Below are 22,125 nucleotides of genomic sequence, written 5' to 3' on the forward strand. Positions count from 1 at the left end.
TATATAATTCAGTGGTAAAACACAGGCTTTAACTTTATGAGACCTGAGATTCAATCTCTGCTCACACCTAAATAAAAGACTTAAGAGAAATTCTTGGTTTATGGCTATGCAATGAGAATGTTCTCATTACCTACTTAAATAAAATGAATGAATAAATGAAGAGTAATTTTTTAAATACAAAAAGTTACTTGAAGGAATAAAATACTCTCCTAGGACATTTAAAATCGTTACTATATTTATGTCAAGAAAAAAACTAGAACCAGTGTTACTATATCATGCATGACCCAGTAGACATCATGGGAAAAAAAAATCTGCATTTTGAGGGTAATGTCGGGTCAAAAAAAGACTGTAGACAAAACAAAGATCTAATCCGTATCTCATAAAAGGGCTGTTTGTCCTAGATCTTAAAGAAAAATAACTTGACTGTCAAAATTAACAAAGCCTAGCAAAACAATTTATTGAAATACTTCTGCTATGAAAGAGGTAATACATAGAGCTAAATACATAATACTCTATATTTTCATAAAGAGCAAAAAATAACTTTCAGAATACCATGTTTATAGAGGAAGTATTAAAAAAGGGGGCCACGGTTTTGATCCTGCGTGTAAGATGCAACTAAAATTAAAGTCTTATAAGAAACTTTCTTGATATATTGCTTGCCTAAATTTTAAATACACAAAAGCATTTCTATGAGTGCATCACTCTTGGCTCTAATTTTTTAGTGCAAATTTTTAAAATGACTCATTTTTGCTTAGTTGTAAGCAAATAATTTTTAAAAGCTACTCTAAATCATTATTAAACAACTAATAACTTTCTATTGTTATTAAACTAATAAATACTAATAATACTATCTTAGCATGTCAGAACAAAATGATTGGAAATGAAGTAGTCATATCTTCATTGGAAATAAAGGTTAAATGATTTTGCAGAAGAAATAATTAAAAAATTCCAAATAAATATTCTGCTTTTTTACTTTTAATATTAATGATTATGGAAACAATTTACAGGTGGATGAGTGACATAATATAAACAATATTTAGAGCACTTAAATGGCTATCTAAAATCTTTATGGTACTGCTAAACAAATAACTCAAGATTTAAATACAAATCTTCAAATACCAACTTCTAAAAGATATGCTCCTAAAAACAATTTAAAGTTGGCTGTTACATCTATGAAAAAGTACTTAACTATCTCCTTTTAAAATGGGTATTTAGAGCAGGAGAGAAATTTAGGTACTTGCTCTGCTGCATGCAGCCAACCCAGATTGGATCCCAGAATCACAAATGGTCCTCAAGCACCATCTGGAGTGACCCCTCAGCACAGAGCCAGGTGGTAGGCACCGAGCACTGTTGGGTACAGACCCCCTTCCCCAGGTTTCCCCCGCCCCCCTCAGGGAGAAGCCCCAGAAGAGGATTTATTGACACAAGCAGCACAAACCACTGGCTGGTCCGAGGCCCCGCAGGCCTGGGCAGAGGGTAGGGCTGGCGGCCCCCATCCGCCCAGGGTGCGCCTGCCCTGGGAGGAGCCAGCCTCACACGGACCTTGGCTTTGGTGCTCAAGGACTCAGGCAGTTTCTCCACGCTGTACTGGCTGGCGTCTTCCCCAGGTTTTTAAATAAAGCAAAACTTAGAAGTTATTTAAACAGATGTTCAAACTGGGTCAGCTCCATAGACACACGTGAACGAGATGTAAACCAAGCCATGAAAGACCATGGGTACATCATCCCAAGCAGCAGAAAGCTGGGCATATCAGGAGGTAAGAGCGGGCCAAACCTCTCCTTGCCGAAGCAACACCTGCTGCTTCCATCACCCACACCAATCAGACCAAACTTCAGGTCCAGTGGTTCTGGAGCCGATATCACCAGGGATTTCTTGGAGAGAGCGTAGGCATCCTCACCTGTAGCTTCCTTCTTCCAGGAAGCCTGGCAGCTGCAACCATACCCACAAAAGCAACCTCCATGTTCAAACCAGGACAGCTCCAGACGCAATATTTTCTTTAAAGAGAACCTTGAGGGATGAGTATACCAGTCCACATAGCAAAAAGCAGGCCATCTTAGGAGGAGAGGGTGGGCCAAGCCCCACCCTGGCGATGCCACATCTGCTACTTCTATCACTCATAATTTCCCTTTCCCCAATGGCCCTGCCTCATCACTGACCCTCTACCAGGACACTGATCTTCAGGTATACCAGTTCTGGGGCTCATATCACTAGGGCTTTTTGGAGCGAGTGCAGGCACCCTCCTCCTGTATCTTGCATCTTCCAAGAGCCCTGGCATCTGGGTACATGGCCCTAAAATTCGTAATATTACTGTAAGTGTTGTGAATCGCTGGACAATATCATTTGTTTGATGCTGTCACCCCTATAAGAACACCCCCAATAAAAGAGAATATACATAAAACAAACAAGAGCTCACTAAACCTTCTGCCACTGTTATTGACTTCATTGGAGATACAATAATTTTCACAATGTGCTTGCTACTGTACTTTTTCTCTTTTGGTTTTTGGGTCACACACGGCAGTGCTCAGGGGTTATTCCTGGCTCTACGCTTAAAAATTACTCCTGGCAGGCTCGGGGGGACCATATGGGATGCCGGGGTTTGAACCACTGTCCTTCTGCATGCAAGGCAACACCCTACCTCCATGCTATCTCTCCGGCCCCTTTCTTTTATTTTTCTAACTTTCTTCTCTTCCTTTTCACTTACCTGGAAACAAATGTATTATGACCAATTATGCCAGCTATGTGTTGCAATCTTTAAATAAAATTTTAAAATGTAAAATAAGTTTAAATTATGAAATAATTGGTTGGTTTAGGGTTGGCCATAATCTGTTCCATTCTGATACTAGATATACACCAATCTTCTCAAAAATGATTATTCTCTTCCTGCAAAGGCGGGACTACAGGGTCCATTAATAAGGAAAATAGTAGTACCACTGCATTAACTGGAAATAAAGAAACTCTTATTTTAATGTGTTTGTGTATGGGTGTAATGTCAAAGATCAAACTCAGAGCCTCATGCAAGCTAGGCATGCATGTTAAAGCTGAGCTACAACATCCAGCACTGACACTCTGATTTTAAAACACAAGTACCATCTTAGGACTTAGAATGTCAGCTATTCGAATGTCAGTAATGTCAGTACTTATGATACTCAGACTTTAATTGATCTTCTAACATTTAGTTGAAAAATATACAAGAATTAGGGCTCGGAGAGATAGCACAGCGACATTTGCCTTGCAAGCAGCCAATCCAGGACCAAAGGTGGTTGGTTCGAATTCCGGTGTCCCATATGGTCCCCCATGCCTACCAGGAGCTATTTCTGACCAGACAGCCAGGAGTAATGCCTGAGCACCGCCGGGTGTGCCCCCCCCAAATATATATATATATATATATATATATAAGAATTTTCTTATTGAAAGATTTGCAAAGGAGAGAAAGACATTTCTGAATTGTGTATGTGTGTGTGTGTGTGGGGGGGGCCTCTAGACATTAAATGGGAAGCAAAAGGACCTAGAGTGCTACTGAGTAGGATAGACAGGAGGGCTAAGGACTAGAGGCTGACTTCACAATTTTAAATGTACTGGACTTCTGATTTGGTGCTGCTGCTGTTCAACAGTTGAGCCAAAGCAAATATTTACAGCAAAATATGAATAATTTACTGCAGTGCCATAACTGTAATGCAGAATACAATAAAAGATAAACATCTATGAAAATGATTTTATATAAAACCAATAGAATCTGAACTCATGTAACCTGGGTCTAAGTATATTGTTACTATGAAGAATTCTTTTACAAGCAAATATTAATATGAAATGTTGTCTCTGTCTACTCATATAAAGTAATCAAAAGTTTGCTACAAATTATTTAATTACAAAACTAGTTTTTCAAGAGAATCACTATTATTATTATTATTGAAAGTTTGACTTTTTTATTTTAGCCAAAATAAATGTATTAGTGAAAGCTAATCATTGAATATTAATAAATCATCTGGGAACCATTTATTTGGAACCATTTTATTTAAATCCAGCACTTTGGATTTAAAGTGATCCTTTTGTGCAAGAGGGGAAGTAACTTAGAGGCTAAAGTGATTATTTATACCAAAGTCATTAGATTTTTTGGGTTATGTAACATAGTCTTGTATTAAAATATAATAGAAATGGCAAAGGACACTCAAAATTTATTTCTACAAAAGTATAGTGCTTGACTGTAAATGTCTATAATATATAAATAAAAATCCCATGTTTTTTCCCTTGGTTTATGTAAAACCAATATATTAGGTTCTCTGCTAATACCTTTCCACAACTATTTTTAAAAAGTTCCTATAATTCATATCTCACAAATTTTAAGTAAAATAGGAGTGAAAAAACAGGTATAACAAAGTATTTCCTTTGTATTAATTGCACTTTACGTGGGAATCTCTCAGATTTCTAATTCCCAGTAATGCGGGCACTTATAAATTCATTATTCAAGAAAGAATAAGCCAGAGGGCTTACTAATGAAACATGTACTAATAATGAAAATTTAAGTATAGATTTGAATATAGTATAGAAAATCCAAGCTAACTGCTCAGGAATAATTGGTTTGTGGTAATATCACATATTAAGCACTCATAACTCTATGCATGAAAAATGAAAAACAGGGCCCGGAGAGATAGCACAGCGGTGTTTGCCTTGCAAGCAGCCAATCTGGGACCAAAGGTGGTTGGTTCGAATCCCGGTGTCCCATATGGTCCCCCGTGCCTGCCAGGAGCTATTTCTGAGCAGACAGCCAGGAGTAACCCCTGAGCACCGCTGGGTGTGGCCCAAAAATCAAAAAAAAAAAAAAAAAAAAAAGAAAAGAAAAGAAAAGAAAAATATGTGTACAAAGTTTTTAAATAACTCACACTCTCAATAACATTAGAAAAAGCTTAAACCTTGCACTTAATACTATCAGTATAACAATTACTATTAAACATTCTATAGAAATATAGATTTTAATCGGGCCTGGAGAGATAGCACAGCGGCGTTTGCCTTGCAAGCAGCCAATCCAGGACCAAAGGTGGTTGGTTCAAATCCCGGTGTCCCATATGGTCCCCCGTGCCTGCCAGGAGCTATTTCTGAGCAGACAGCCAGGAGTAACCCCTGAGCAACGCCGGGTGTGGCCCAAAAACCAAAAAAAAAAAAAAAAAAAAAAAAGAAATATAGATTTTAATCAACAGAAGATTAACAGAAGAAAACTATATCTATTATAGTTCTGCCTATAAAGTTGATCAAAAATGGTGTGTACAGACATAAAATTTTAAATAGGGAACACTATAGCATAGTCTACAGTCATATGTTCCTGCTCTTACTAAACTCAAAGGCAGAGTTAGCATTATACATAAATTTTCACAATTAAAATAACAAAGCACATTTAAATAGCAATATGTTTAATGGTACTACTTTAAGGTGATAGATCAAGCACTAGCCAAAAGGTAAAGTCAGAACTGCTTAAACTCTTTGTACTTTGAGTTGGTCATAAGAAAATGGTCATAAATTCAAATTGCTAAATGTTTGGCAACGGAATATAAGTAATTCTCAAGCCCACTCCCAAAATCTATTTTTAAGATTATTCCTAATAGATGATAAAAGATACGGACGGCATTAAGCTATTCAAATTTATACAAGATTTACAGTACTTTAGAGAAGTACAAAGAAAAATGTTTTTTTGAAGACAGGTATATAAATTAATAAAATTAGTATTTAAAAGGTTTAATGTATGGGGAAAAGGGTTTATATAGTGGTACCAATTCTTAATACAAATTATTAAGCATAATTCATATAATTTCAGAGATTATTCACATAACTGCTCATTATTGCTAAATACCAGTTATAAGGAACAAGTTTTGACACACACTAAAATTTGTATAATTTCAGTTTATAAAAACAAAATCTATACATATGCCATTTAGAAAATTTTAAAATGTGTGAAGATATGTACAACCAAAAGAGAAAAAAGAAATCTATGTACATATTTAAAAGAAACAGCTGATCTGATTCATCTGTATACCGCATTCTTTTTCTTTGTGGGGGGGAGGTGGAGGCACATCCAGAAGTGCTCATGAATTACTCCTGGCTCTGGCTCTGCATTCAGGAACGGATTACTCCTACTGGGCTGGGAGGGCCACATGGGATTCCGAAGATCAAAACAGGTGGACCACAGGTAAGGTAAGCACCTTACCCACTGTACAATCTCTCAAGATCTCAACACACTTTCAATAAAAAAGTATTCATGACTGAATTGAAAGAAAACTAGGGAATAAAAAATACTAAATATGTACTCCATTCTTTAAACTAATATATTCCAAAGAACATACTCGTTCTAGAATTATGTTAGATTGGGAGAAGTATTTATCTTAAAATTTTTTAAGTATTTCATGCTTTTGTATGATTTGATAAACAATAAAAAATAACCCAAGTAAGGCCATTACTAGTAACATCTTGATCATAAATACCAATGACTATATTTATGAATCCTGAGCTCTAGCATGCATAACACTCATTGTTTTGTCTATCTAATAAAAATAATTTAATCCTACCTAACTACCTCTGAAGACAGACTTTTAACACTTTCTGATAAGTCTTTATAATAAGAATACTTTTTCTGTAATCGAGCATTAGGAATTGTATATAAGAAAGGTGTTAGGTTTCAAAAAGCTAAGACAAAACAAAATTTACTGTATTAAAATAATAAATTTTGGATTTCAAATAGCAGAAATTACAGAGTGTGCTTGCTAGAATAGGTAAGCAGAGTCTTATAAGATCATTTCTTTAGCTGATAAATAAAATTTACTTTTTTTTCTGTGTTAATACATGAATAAATAATAGACTGTTCCTTGATGATAAAATAAAAAAGGCTGGCCACTTTTTAATGCTAAGTTCAAATGTATTTTTTTTTTGATAATACAAAAACGTAATCCTTGAAAATCAGATACATAACAGAAAGGAGCACAATAACTTAAGTATTAAACATCTGTATGAAATAACTGTTGCAAAGTTTGACAAAATGCACACTTAGAACATGCGGTTATTTAAAAAACAAACAAAAACAAACAATAACAGTAACAACAACCCAAAAAAAAAAAAACAGGGAAAAACACCACACAATTCTGTAGAACCAATGTTATGTCACCACCAGGAGAGCACCGAGCAAGGCACCATTGGAAAGACAACATACTGGAAAGTCTCTAGAAATAAGGTAACTGCTAATCTGGTCGAAAGATTGGTGTCTTTGGTAAAAATTCTATAAGGATGACCTGCAGAGAAAAGAAAAATAATTACCAAAAAATACATTTCCATGTTAGCAATACTTCACTTAAATTGCATCATTTGAAACAATCTGACAATGTCTTTAACACATAGAATATATGCATGAATGAGAAAAGGGAGCTGCTAGCATTCAGAAATAATAACATACCAGATGTTTCATAATATGCATTTATTCCATTTTAACAACTTTTCTGAGGCAAGTACATATATCATTCTCATTTAAAAGACAAGCGTGCTCTGAGAAGTGTAAAACTTCTGAGACTGGGCTTAACTCAAAGCTCTTACTATTTTACTATGTGGCTGCAGCTAACCTAACATTTACTCAAGCATCTTCCCTTTTATCTAACCCAATTTCATGTATCTTTACATTAAATAGTTGCTCTCAGGTCACTGTCCCAGAATAAGTGATTTCTAGATAAAGGGTACTGGGCCTTTCTTCTCTTCCTTATTCATGAGGTCTCAGGCCAAGGAGATCGATTGCTCAAAGGACTGCAGCATAGACCTAGCATGTCTAGGGCTCTGGATCTGATTCTAGGGACTGCAGAGCCTCCCCAGTCTGCCACCTTCCACCAAAACCCAGGAAGGACCTTCTTCTTAAATCTTTTTCTTTACCTAATGGGAATATGGGGGCAAGGGGCTGAATTCAGAAAAGACTTTAAAAGAAAAAAGAAGGCAGGGATACTTTCAGATTACACAGTCCCTTAAAATTTTCTTTAAATCCGGTTTTCTTAGAGCAACATTAAAAAAAGTAAAAATTGGGCCCGGAGAGATAGTACAGCGACGTTTGCCTTGCAAGCAGCCGATCCAGGACCAAAGGTGGTTGGTTCGAATCCCGGTGTCCCATATGGTTCCCCGTGCCTGCCAGGAGCTATTTCTGAGCAGACAGCCAGGAGTGACCCCTGAGCACTGCCGGGTGTGACCCAAAAACCAAAAACCAAAAACCAAAAAAAAAAAAAAAAAAAAAAAAAAGTAAAAATTTGTTCCAACAGACGTGTGTGTGTGTGTGTGTGTGTGGTTTTTGGGTCACACCCGGCAGTGCTCAGGGGTTATTCCTGGCTCCAGGCTCAGAAATTGCTCTTGGCAGGCATGGGGGACCATATGGATGTCAGGATTTGAACCGATGACCTCCTACATGAAAGGCAAACGCCTTACCTCCATGCTATTTCTCCGGCCCCCCCAACAGATTTTTTAATAGAAAACTAAAGAAAAAACTGATATTGGAACAATAGCACAGTGGTAGGATGTTTGCCTTGCACACAGCCAACTCAGGACCAACCTGGGTTTTATCCCTGGCATCCCGAATGGTCCCAAGCCTCCCAGGAGTAATTTCTGAGCATAGAGCCAGGAGTAACCCCTGAGAGCTGTCCGGTGTGGCCCAAAAGCCAAAAACAAAACAAAACAAAACAAAACAAACAAAAAAACACCAAAAAAACAGTATGTTATAAATGATTTTTATATGATTTTATCAGAAAATAGTAATATTGCAAATGTTTTTTTTTCTCAGAAAACATTAACACCACAAATGTACTTTTTGTTGGGGTTTGAATATAGCAAATATCTTTCACAAAATGTTTTAAATCTCCGATTCATCCCTCCCCCATGCCCCAAAAAAGAACACTAAAGTTTTCTTACTACCGATCAAAATATAAGATTCACATTTTCATAGGCCAATCTAAAAACAAGATATCTAGAATGTGCTTTTCAAGTTATTTAATGTAACACATATTTTTTTCACCATAAATTGACAAGTATGATATAAAAATAAGATCTACATTATCTGACTTACTGAATAGAGCTATAGAATAAAAAAGAGACATTAAAAAATATCCTTTATGTTCAAGACTAGCATGGAATTTAATTGACAATAGAGTAAATTCTACAAAGAAAATGATTTCACAATAATTTCCAACTATTTCAGCACTTTTATAAACTTCTATAACACATATACTACTATAATAGTTTTATTATTTCAAAGAATAGAAAAATACCTATCAAAAAATTATGTGTCAGGTACTTCACAAAGGCTATAACTAATTTTTAACAGTAAACTCTTAAGATTTCTTATATTGTAATCTTTCCATTTCTGAGTTCAAATCAATGAAAATTTATGATTTTTTACAACATTCTGAACTTTTCCAAAGAAGAAACACTGTTCAAATAAATTGATACTTATTAAATTCCAACTGTATAAATTCTAAAAATCATTATGTACGTGTCCTAGGTTACATCTTTTAAATAAACACAGATCTCCTGCTTAATTTTTATAAGACAATATTCTAATAACATTTTGAAAGATTCTTTAAAGGCTACTAAGATATGGGCAGTTAAAATCTATACAGGCTAAAGGTTTCTTAAGCTCCAATGGCTTGGTTGAAAGGTTTTCTTCCATACTTGGAAACTTGATTAGCATGATATAAAAAAGCCATATCTGACTTGCTGCGTAACCAAAGTTGTGGTTATTCTTTATACAGCATCTAAAATTTCACACTCCATCAACACACGTTCAGGCTATTTTAACTTGGCAATTAATTTATTATTTTTCAGAACACAGTGAAGCCTTGTTTTCAAGTCATTCATAACTTTATAAATCAGTCCTGCACATGAAACCATGCATCTGTGAACCGTAGAAAATCCTTGCGCTCAGGAGATTAAGCTCCTGACACCTTTGCTGATTAATAATCAAGAAAAGAATAAGATCAGAAGCAAAATAAATGATCATTTAATAGAGAAACTCACAAAACAGCCCTTTAACTTACATATTCCATCATGTTATTCGTTTCACATTTCCTTTTGCTCAGTCTCCAGTGCAAGCACAGCTAGACAAGTAGGAGAGCAAAAGAAGAAAAATGAGCTCTATTTTATTGCAGTGCACAGACTAACCCATTTGTCCACCTTTCATATTTTTAGTTCAACAAAAGCATCTGTTTCCATACTGTGCAATTCAGACTCCAACAGTACGAAGCTGCTCCCTGTGGTACTCACCTTGTGGTATAACCTATTGTTTTCCCATTCTAATAACTTCTCAATCGATCTTCGTGTCTGGAAGACAAATGAGAAAAATGTTTACTCTTGACTGGTTTTTGAAAAACTTTGTTTTGCAGCTGCTTTTTGTGTGAAAAGGAGAGAGGTATAAGACAGTGACTGAAATAAGCAAGCTATTCTATAACACTGGCAACATTGAACAATAAATAGTAACCTGAACAGAAACAGTTATTTTTTTTTAAATATGGAACGCTTCACGAATTTGCGTGTCATCCTTGCGCAGGGGCCATGCTAATCTTCTCTGTATCGTTCCAATTTTAGCATATGTGCTGCCGAAGCGAGCACAGAAACAGTTATTTTTTAAAATAAAAAAAGGTTTAGTTTTCTTTGTACTTGGATCTTCTTGAAATTGTTTAACACTATCTTCTTAATTTAAATGATCAAAGTCCAAAAAGTTAATGCTATTCACAAATAACATAAAGTTCAATACCCATTCTTCCGAAATTCTATAATGCTAATGTAATAAAAACTATATTTTGAAGATTATATAAGTTTTAGTAAGCAAATGTCTTGAGGGTAAATTTAAAGTAGAAATTAAAGTGACAAAAAAATTCCTTATCAAACCAAATTGATTCTTATGTCATGTTAAAAAATAATGTCCTTACCATGCATGAAAAATAATGCTCACAGTTAAAAATCACTTTATTATCCCAGAGATACAAATTTTCAAACAGGAAAAATGTGACTTAAATCAATACAAAAGTACCATCTGACAGTCAAAACCAAGCTCTTAATTCAGTACTTTGTTATAGGAATCAACTGAGAAATCCACATTTAAGATCCTGTTTATTGAGTATATACCATATACCAGGCAAGAGGAAATGTTTCTTGTTTTGAGTGTAAATACAGGGGAGGATAATTCATGGTGCCAGGTGCTAGGATGAGACTGACAAAGCTGCAGGTGCAAAGGAGGACAGTGTTCCATAAGAATCAAATGCAACTTGGTGCAGCTGCAGCTTCCTTGCAAGGGAAGGAAAAAGCATGCAGCACTATGAATGTAGCCCAAGTAAATAAATACGAATAGTCAAATTTGTAACTGAATGTCAAAAAGAGGAGCTAGGTAAAATATTATTAAGATCAAGCTGGTTTTGAATAGTTTGATGTTAATATTTAGCATGACTACTGCAGTCTAATTACCTATTGCCTTTTAGTATCTGAACATGCTCCAGATGTACTATTACTACACATGTGCCAGTTATAATTCATAACTAATAAATTACTACTGTCTTACATTTTCCAAACATAATGTCATAAAAATCAGAAATCAACCACCTTTATGGGGTAACAATACATCAATGACTAATTTATTACATTACTTTTTTAAAACAGGTTTTTCTTTTTCTTTTTTTGGCAAGAATTTTAAAGAAAAAAAAGTGCCCTTGTTAACAATGATCAGCAGACCTCACTTGTTTCTTTGTAAAGATAGCCTTTTAGAGGCAGCTCTCCTTTTAAATGAAAATAGGGCAGCAGTTATGGTCACACTTTTTGTTAATTTAGTTGCCAGTCAGCCCCAAATCAAAAGAAAATAAGGCTGCAGAGTGTAATTAACATTCAGTTCAGTCGTTTTGTCCCTTGTCTAGCCCCCAAGCTTTGTTAAAATTGCCATCTGAATGCTGAAGGCTGTAGGGAAATCGATTTGATTCTAATCGCACCATGAAAAGAACATGATCTAACTGCTTTCAGCCCTCCGTAAATCTGTACTAGGTCTTTAGCACAATGCAACTTCCAATTTAAAAAGCACTGAATGTCTCGTCAATGACTTTGTGAAGAAAAAAGAACAAGGAGCAGACATAAAAATTCCAATAGTTGTTTAAGCATTAAAGTTCATTTGCATCACAGCGAACCTGAAAAGGGCTGACCTCTCAAACATAGACCTCTCAGGTCTATGAAGTTGTAGCCTTGACAAGCTCACATTGACAGAGCTCATTGACTCTGAAAGGCTACTCTATCAATGGTGAAAAATGGCAATAGGTTCTACTCTGAGCAGGCATCTGCCTGCCCACCCGCTGCTAAACCAATGGCAAAACCGATTCAAAACCTGAATCTACCTTGTAATCTTCCTTTCTAGGGCCTGTTAATAATAGATTAAGATCACTATACAATTTGAGGTTTTACTTTTATTGACAGTTTAAAAAGAGGGAGAGGTAAAAGAACTAGGGTGGGGAGAAAAAGCTCTCCAAGTCTATTGCTTTCTATTAATATAGAAAAATTAAAGCTACAACATTACGTTGTACAAATATTACTCAAAGAAAACTTGTACAGTAACCTCCCTCAACATTTCATCCCATAACTAATGCCACAATTGGGAATAGATTGCATTCTGAATGGTGCTCATAGAGTCTATTACATATAGGTACTTATTTTTTCCTTTACATATATGTACTTTAACTACATATATTACACACAATTTATAAACTTAAAATAACAAGTTACACGAATCTAAGTAAAAGATAACTACAAAATATGAATCTTAAATTCCAAAATATTTATGGAGGAATTCTAAGTTTTCTCTTTGCCTCTAATTACAAGCTTAATGATTTATTGTAATAATTGTATCTTATAACACTTAAGAATTCCAAACAGATTCCTGTATGCTGTATTTTAAATAAATTTAAAAATATAAAATATTTCCACACAACCTCCTGAAGTAGAACTGTGAATTAGCACTAACTCTTCTTGCTATAAGATTTCTTTCCTGTTTGACAGGTGAAGAAAAAAAAAAAAAGCACTTGCACGTGCAGCTTAATTAATCTTTGTACTTGACATCTCAATGATTTACAGTGAGGAGCAGGTGAGAACATACAAAACCAAAAAGGAACCCTTGATCTGAGTGGAACATTTCGAGCACACTAAGGTGACAAGTATATAGATTTTAACCATCATTAAAGAAAGAAAAGAAACTATCACAAATCATGTTAGTAACAAAAGCTCAAATTAAATGGGGGGAAAACATGCTTTAACTAATAAGAATGTTTAAAACTCTGCAATTATTTTTAATTAACAAAATCAAAATATATTTCAAGATAAAATACAATACCTATCTGGCAGATACTGAAAAACATGACACTTCAGCATTTAAAAAGGCAATTTAAAAGCCTTTAAATATGGAAAGAAAGCCCATTGTAACTTCAGTCAGAAATAAAAGTTAAGAGTTATGTCCACTGGGATGTCAGATAGCTGTTTCTAATGAGATGTAAAATTCAAACATCGAGCTCTTTACAATGTTAGCTAAGCAGACCCAGCCCCATTTAACACACAAAAAAAGTGTAACTTTCAAGTGCTTACTGACCAAGCTCAACCTAAAGCAAAACAAATATGTATCAGGAAAAAATTAACATGTATAGGTCATTTTGATATGAAATACTAACTAAAAATTCTCGGTACTCTAGACCAGTGAATTTCTGAAAATAAGTCATTTTAATTTTCTTAAAAGAAGTGAGTGCTTGTGAAAAGCACCAGATTGATAGTCATGGGAACTGAAAATCTTCCATTTAACTAAAAAGAACAGGGGAAAGGGCAGTGCAGGCTTCAGTTCAAGCTCCCCTACAGTGGGCCTTAATCCTTTTCAGTGCTCACACCCTGGGGCGAGAAGACAGGTTAGTAGTTCTTTAGCAATGAACCCTCAGTCATTCAATATAAGATGATCAACAAGAAATCTAATTTTATCGTGAATTCTTATCCCCAATTAAAAAGACCAAGACCACCAACTCACACACCATGCAATCAGAACAGTCTTTCATGAGAATGATGTCATATCACTAACCCAGTGAGGAGAAGAAGCTCCAAGCTTCAAGGCTCCCAACCACCTCTCCCTCATCATAGCTCTTACTAGAACTTCCCCCCTATACATTTTTTTAACCTTGTTGCTTATATTTTTCTCCTTGGTGAAATTGTTCTAATATAGAATATAAACAAAGATATAAAACTTCAAATACCTTAACAAGACATTAAATAGACCTAACTTGAGTGACAAGTAGTAATGAGATGGCAGAAATTTAATCTTCTATTTCTACTGCCTTTGGCTCTTTTCAAAACTTTCTTACAATTCTGGAAATAAGCCAAACATAAAACTGCAAGAGAAATAAAATTACCCGGATATTTAATAAAATGATGATTTAAATAATTATTAATAGATTATTACCCTTATCTTCCAAAGAAGTATCTAAAAGGGCTACATCTGGGAAAGTAAGTAGTTTAAGATTTAGCAAAGGAAAATAGCTTGAAATACCTCAGCAAACTACCAAAATAGGAGAAAAAAAGGGGTTTATTGAAAATTCAGATTTGGCTTACTATAAATTATTTTTTAGTTTCTTCTAAATATCATAGTGTTCTAAGGAGTAAATTGTTATCCTGGTAAAAACAAATTATGTGGCATTAGATAAATAAGCCTCTTAGGGCAGTAAGAAATCACTTAGAAAATCATGAATGTATTACTTCCCTACTTAATTACTACTATTAATACACTCATTACTAAGATTCATTAATTCACACTCATTTTGAAAAATGGCTTCAAAAAAAAGTAGTTTTCTACAAGGTATTAATAAAATCAATGGAGATCACATGAATTTTAAGTATTTGAAGTATTTAAAACTAAAGAAAAAAAAAAGTTAAATGTGGAAACTGAAAAGTATTTTTCTAAAAATTTCCAAAATCATTATATTCAGAGGCCAGAGAGATAGCATGGAGGTAAGGCATTTGCCTTTCATGCAGGAGGTCATTGGTTCGAATCCTGGCATCCCATATGGTTCCCCGTGCTGCCAGGAGCAATTTCTGAGCCTGAAGCCAGGAATAACCCCTGAGCACTGCCGGGTGTAACCCAAAAACCACAAAACAAACAAACAAACAAAAAAAATTATTCAGTACTGAGAACATAAAGATACTAAGAATCCTTAACAGTAATATAAATAGAATATCTCACTAATAGCTACTTAGAAAAACTCAGATATTTAAACTTAAAGTTAAATTATTTATTTATTTGGGGGGCACACTCAGTGACGCTCAGGGGTTACTCCTGGATATGCACTCAGAAATAGCTCCTGGCTTGGGGGACCATATGGAACACCAGGGGATCGAACCACAGTCTGCCCTAGGCTAGGGCTGGCAAGGCAGAGACTCCTTATCGCTCCATGTCACTGCTCCGGCCCCTTAAATTTTAATGTAATTTATTACATCACAAAATATCAAAGCCCAATCTCAACTGTTCAAAATTTAAAATTTTCAACTCCTATTGACTTCAATAATGATTCAAATGTATTTATAATCTTCAACTTTTTTTGTTTTTGTTTTTGGGTCACACCCGGCGGTACTCAGGGATTACTCCTGGCTGTCTGCTCAGAAATAGCTCCTGGCAGGCACGGGGGACCATATGGGGCACCGGGATTCAAACCAACCACCTTTGGTCCTGGATCGGCTGTTTGCAAGGCAAATGCCGCTGTGCTCTCTCTCCAGGCCCAGTATAATCTTGAACTTTTAAGTATTTTTCAAGTAAGAATTATATCTTGACATGTGTACAAATTTAAAATTGTTAACAGTATAAAAAAGTTCACAGCTAAGTCATTAAAACAAACTATATAAAATTTTAATTATTTTAAAAGAAAGTCACTTGATTTATCTCTGCTGTGGATTAAGTTTATCTGCATTAAAGATTATACAAATCTTTGCCATTATGTGCATAAAATCACAACATATATTTTAATATTATTCTACATGAAAGATCTGATTTCAACAAAATAATGAGATTATGAGATTCTGCAAAAAATTTTTTTAAAAAAACGATTGATTGATTGATTTTTGGGCCACACCCAGGGGTGCTCAGGGGTTACTCCTGGCTCTGCACTCAGAAACTGGCCCTGGCAGGCTTGGGGATGCTAGGAATCGAACCGGGTCCCTCCTGGGTCAAACACATGCAAGGCAAATGCCCTACCACTGTGCTATTTCTCAGGCCCCTGCAAAAGATCTTTAAATAAATTCCCTTCCTGTTTTTTTTAAAGAAATTTCTTTAAAGAAAAATTGTATGTGAACATTATAACTTTCATATAACCTAAAGTAACAAAACATACTAGGTATTCTTAGAGCCATAATTTAAATATTAATTTGTTAAAAGCAGATTTTTAGAGAAAAGAGCTAAACAACTATTTTCTTTAACTTTATTGATTGATTGATTGGGGCCACACCCAGTGGTGCACAGGGGTTACTCCTGGCTCTGCACTCAGAAATCGCTCCTGTCATATGGGGGACCATATGGGATGCTGGGAATCAAGCCGGGTCTGTCCTAGGCCAGCTACATGCAAGAAAACGCCCTACAGCTGTGCTCTCTCTCCAACCCCATCTATATTATCTTTAACTAGGCCTTTTCTATTATACAACAGAACTTTGAATATGTAAACAAGAGTTTGTAACTTGTTGAACAGAATGAAGAAGGAATTCAAGATTTCTGTCACTAACGAGGCTGATCATAATATCTTCATACAAACAACCTATTCTAGTTCTACTGTCTAGAAACATTCCTTCCACTCTTTTTTTTTTTTTTTTCCTTTTTTTGGTTTTTGAGTCACACAGCAGTGCTTAAGACTTATTTCTGGCTCTGAGTTCAGCTATCACTCCTAGCAGAGTTCAAGAATGTACAAGATGCTACAGCTTAAACCCAGGTGGGCCACATGCAAGTTCCCTGATACAACCCCTAACCTGCTATACTGCTCCAATCTCAACATTCCTTCCACTCTTTTTGCAGTGGCATGAGCTATATCAAAACTGTATTTATGGGGGGCCCGGAGAGATAGCACAGCGGTGTTTGCCTTGCAAGCAGCTGATACAGGACCAAAGGTGGTTGGTTCAAATCCCGGTGTCCCATGTGGTCCCCCGTGCCTGTCAGGAGCTATTTCTGAGCAGACAGCCAGGAGTAACCCTGAGCACTGCTGGGTGTGGCCCAAAAACCAAAAAAAAAACCAAAAAAACTGTATTTATGGGCTGGAGAGATAACATGGAGATAAGGCATTTGCCTGGCATGCAGAAGGACAGTGGTTCAAATCCCAGCATCCCATATGGTTCCCCGAGCCTGCCAGAAGCGATCTCTAAGTGTAGAGCCAGAAGTAAACCCTGAGCAATACTGGGTGTGACTCCCCACCAAAAACAAACAAACAAAACCCAAAACCCTGTATTTATTTTAAGTGTGTCACAAGCAATACTCAGTAGGACCAGGTAATACTGGTAATACTCAGCCTGCTACTATAGTCCAGCAATGCTAAAGCCCAGTAGGGCCATGTAAAGAGGTGCTTTCGGGACTGTGTGGTGTCAGATTCATGCCAGGCACACAGTCCAGTCCTCTCCTCAGACCCTCAAATTTTATTTTGGTTTATACTCTGCTTTTTACAACAAAATATGACATTTCTATTTTATAGATTAAGTATAAAGGCTCCAGAAATTAATGAATTGACCCAGCTCCCACAACCTGTAAAATGACAGGATTCAAATTCAATTTTCTAATTTTTAAACCCAATACTCCTTCTACTTTGAATAATCAAACAATTATTTTTACATGTATCTGAATTAAGTGACACCAATTTAAAATCCTTCCATTGAAGGAACAAGTAAAATAAAAACAAAGTCAAGTGTTATTAACTAATAAACACAAAACAAATCAAATCATTCTTTCCCACCAAATACACACACACACACACACACACACACACACACACACACGTAAGTATATATGACTCTATGTATAAAGTAAAACTGACTGGTGAATACAGTCACTGGATATGGCTTAAAAGACAAAAAAAAGGCTAAGCCAGTAAGAGTTCATGACCCATTGAAATGTAAATATGATCACTGGGACCTAGTTTGATTTGCTATTTGGTTATTCATAAAGTAGTGCTAATCACGCTTACATTGGGAAGGCATAAAGAAAATTTCTAAGCCTAACTGGTAGCAAATACCTAATTTTTTAATAAAGGATACATTTTATTTAGAATCTTTTTGTTCAATAGAAACTTTTCAGGATTCCGCCTTAAGAATAAGTTTGGGGTTGGAGCAGTATCACAGTGGGTAGGGCATTTGCCTTACACACCACCGACCAAGTTTGATCCCAGCATCCCATATGGTTCTCCGAGCTTTCCAGGAGTAATTTCTGAGCACAGAGCAGGGAGTAACCCAAGCATCCCTGGGTGTGATCCAAAAACAAATGAACAAAATTAAGAAGGTTTTTTTTTTTTTTTTGCTGTTTCACTGTCTGCAATATGTTTGAAGCATTTTTCTCTAATTTATTCATCCAAATGTTCAATTTCATTCTCATCTTATGATTTATAATTAAATGACTACCAATGCTCAAATCTCAAAAAGCAGTACAGTATTTTCCGGCGTATAAGACGACTTTTGAAACAAAAGTCAATTGAAAATCAGGGGTCGTCTTATACGCCGAGTATATCCCGAAAAATGTTTCAATATGCCACTAAACGAAAATTGTCTGAATATTCCAACAAAACGAATTTTCCAACTCGATCCTGCACCAATCACTGCAAGGCTGCTCAGACCGCCTCTCTAACTCAGCCAATCCAAGCAGGCTTTTTATGCATGCAAATTAGACAATGTTCTGGACCCGAATCTACACTGTCAAAAGCCTGCTCAGATTGGCCAGAGTCAGAGAGGAAGTCTATTACAGTTTAACCTTTGAACCTTTGCTTGTTGTGATTGGCTCACTGTGGTACATACAGTTGCAGCATAGGAACGTTCTGTCTGATATAGCAAATATAGGCCTAAACCTATGTTTTAACTGCAAAATTAGGGGGTTGTCTTATACACTCAGTCGTCTTACACGCCAGAAAATACAGTAGTTACAGCTTTTGGAAATTTTATATTATAATTGGGTGACTACATTTTTTCTCCTGCTATCTTAGTTTCCCTTTATTCTCATTTTCCGTTTTCTTTGAGAACATAATTTAATTTATTGAGATGAAGTTGACATAAGCAGTAGCTATATTTATGTGACATTTAGTATATTCATAGTGTTATGCAACTATCAGCTTCTATACTCCAAAAGTAAGACCTCTTGGGGCCATAGAGATAGCACTGTGGTAGAGTGTTTGCTTTGGATGCGGCCAACCCGGGACGGACCCAGGTTCAGTTCCTGGCATCCCATATGGTTCTCTAAGCTGCCAGGAGTAACCCCTGAGTGCCTCCGGGTGTGACTCTCCACCTCCCAAAAAAGTATGATCTCTTATTCATTGAACAGTTTCTCCCTCATCTCTCATCCTAGTCCATGTCAACACCTGGCACCTTTTCTAGTCCATGGCAAGCACCAATCTTTTATTGTCAGTAGATATTTTATTTAAATGGAGTCATATATAGCCTTTTGTGTTTGGCGTCTTATAGTTAGCATAATTCTTATGCCTCCAATCTTATTGTTGTTTAAATGACTGAAATTTTACGCTTGGTTATGCTGCTTGCATACATTTATACACTTAGTTGCAGTGTTCACTGGTGGTTGCATACTGTTCATTGTCATGCTTTTGATTGTAGTGCATCAGAGATCACACACTGCTGTGATGCTGAGTATTGCTGGGGATAAAGGATCACATTTAGCATGTGGAATAGTTATGGTTGAACCTGAGACCTCATATTTAGCTTACAGAGTAATCTCCAGCCCCCAAGCATAAATATTTTTAGTTACAAACATATTATACTATGTATGTATGAATATTTCATTGTTAATGATTGATATTCATTGTATACATACCACAATTTATCCCTTGGTGAACAATAAGTCTTTTTATATTCTTATTAAAGATATATTAATATGATTATGCATATGTTTAGTGGTTTTCAGATTTTTTGACTAGATTTTAGGATGTAATTCTGTGTTTAATTTATTGAGGAGCCAGACAAATGTTTAGAGCTAGCTATTTCTCACTAATGAGGCACAATCCCTTTCTGGATACTCTTTAAGTGGCCTGTGAATTAGATGCTTTTTATTTTGTTTTGTTTTGTTTTGGGTCACACCCGTCGGCACTTAGGTTACTCCTTGCTCTGTGCTCAGAAATCGCTCCTGGCAGGCATGGGGCCATATGGAAGGCCAGGATTCGAACCACCGTCCATCCTGGATCTGCTGCTTGCAAGGCAAACGCCCTACCACTGTGCTGTGCTATCTCTCTAGCCCCGAATTAGATGCTTTTTAATCTGACTGATGGGAAGAAGCATATCTTGATCTTTCTGAGCATCGGGCAATGTTATTTTTAGTTCTTTTAGTAGGTCTTTGCTCCACCTCATATCAGTTCCTAGCTGCATTTGATGCTAAGTACACAGCTTAATATTTGATATTATTGATTAGTATTGGACCTGTAGGAATTACCTATGTATCTTAGGTATTCATTTTCTGTGTAGCAATCTCACTGGTTGTACTTGTGTGTGTGTGTGCGTGTGTGTGTGTGTGTGAGTGTGTGTGTGTGACTTCTAACTGCCTTGGTTTATACAGATTTATATCTTTCTTTGGCCTTTTTCAGGTGCTAGGAATAGAAAGTTACATAGGGACCCAACGATAGCACAGCGGGTATGGTGTTTGTCTTGCATGTGGCTGACATTCCATATGGTCCCCTGAGCCTGCCAAGAGTAATCTGTGTTCAGAGCCAGAAGTAACTCCTAAGCACTGGTTACACATTAATGCTTTATTCAAAGCCCATTTAGACTATTTTTGAGACCAGAGCGATAGCACAGCAGTAGGGTGTTTGCCTTGCATGTGATTGATCCAGGATAAACCCAGGTTCAATCTCTGGCACTCCATATGGTCCCCAAGCCTGCCAGGAGTGATTTCTGAGCACTGAGCCAGGAGTGACCCCTGAGTGCCACTAGATGTGGACTCAAAACTCCTCCCCCAACCCCCCCAAACCCCAATAAAGTCCATATATAGACTATTTAGAGAATTGACAAAGATAATTTACTATGCAGATACTTGTCATACTTTTTAAAAGGGCATTAAATAACAAAGACAATATAACTTTAGAGTCTTGAAGGAAGTGGTCACTGTAACAAAATTTATTTGAAAGTTTGTATTACATTCATGACTCATTTTCATTTTTCATTTTATTGTATTTGTTAGATTTGCTATATATTTTTTAGGTGTTGGCGATTGAATCCAGTACCTCACACAATCTGAGCTATTCTAGGCTAAAAATATTTGTTTTACATGTCTCAAACTCAACTATCACCTGTTGTCTTCAAATACCCTTGTTTTCTTTCTTTTTTTTTTCTTTTTAAAACATAATAGGGTCACATGCATCTCTTATGTATATCTTAGATGTATTCCCTTACATCTATAACTCTTTTCAAATATCCTCGTATAGTGACAATTTTGCCCACTAGATTAGTTATTTGATTGTTTGATTTTCCCTCTGTGAGATCTGTTTTATAAGCAATACTGGTAGAAGAGTAACTCTGTATAGATTTCACGTTTATACCAAGTTATGGGAAATGTTAAGACTTTATTCGTTGGCCCCCAGATGCACCAGCAATATCTTGTGGCATTGCTTCTCTTTTGCATAGGCACATTAAAATGGGAAGATAATACATATGCAAACAAGTTTTTATCTAATAGAGATGGGAACACAAATTTGGTAATGTAATTAGGCCTTTTACCCTGAACATTGGCATAATGATTTGGCTCAGGCCTCAAAAGAATGGGCACCACCCACACACACCTGAACTATGGAAACAACCACAATTGTCTTTAACACTCCCAGAATCCAAGCCTCTACCAGAGAAGACCTACCACTGCTTTGGCATTGACTTACTCCAAAGAGTACTCCCAATACCCAG

At 36.1% G+C, this 22,125-nt stretch overlaps 1 protein-coding gene and 1 non-coding gene across 2 annotated transcripts in view; both read right to left on the reverse strand.

Moving 5' to 3' along the window:
* Window positions 1-6,877: 6,877 nt before the first annotated feature.
* Window positions 6,878-22,125, reverse strand: part of CHIC2 (cysteine rich hydrophobic domain 2) — a 53,019-nt gene continuing 37,771 nt past the window's right edge. The window contains exons 4-6 of the mRNA XM_049790185.1: window positions 10,264-10,320; window positions 10,038-10,097; window positions 6,878-7,268 (exon numbers count right to left, since the gene is read on the reverse strand). Of these exons, the coding sequence (XP_049646142.1) occupies window positions 7,218-7,268; window positions 10,038-10,097; window positions 10,264-10,320 (168 nt within the window). The 3' untranslated portion in view covers window positions 6,878-7,217. The remainder of the gene's footprint in view (window positions 7,269-10,037; window positions 10,098-10,263; window positions 10,321-22,125) is intronic.
* Window positions 10,502-10,608, reverse strand: LOC126032907 (U6 spliceosomal RNA). The gene has a single exon (XR_007504067.1). It is a non-coding gene; the product is annotated as a U6 spliceosomal RNA (small nuclear RNA).

The sequence above is a fragment of the Suncus etruscus genome, chromosome 16, assembly GCF_024139225.1.
Source record: "Suncus etruscus isolate mSunEtr1 chromosome 16, mSunEtr1.pri.cur, whole genome shotgun sequence".
In the NCBI taxonomy this organism is placed as follows: Eukaryota; Metazoa; Chordata; class Mammalia; order Eulipotyphla; family Soricidae; genus Suncus; species Suncus etruscus.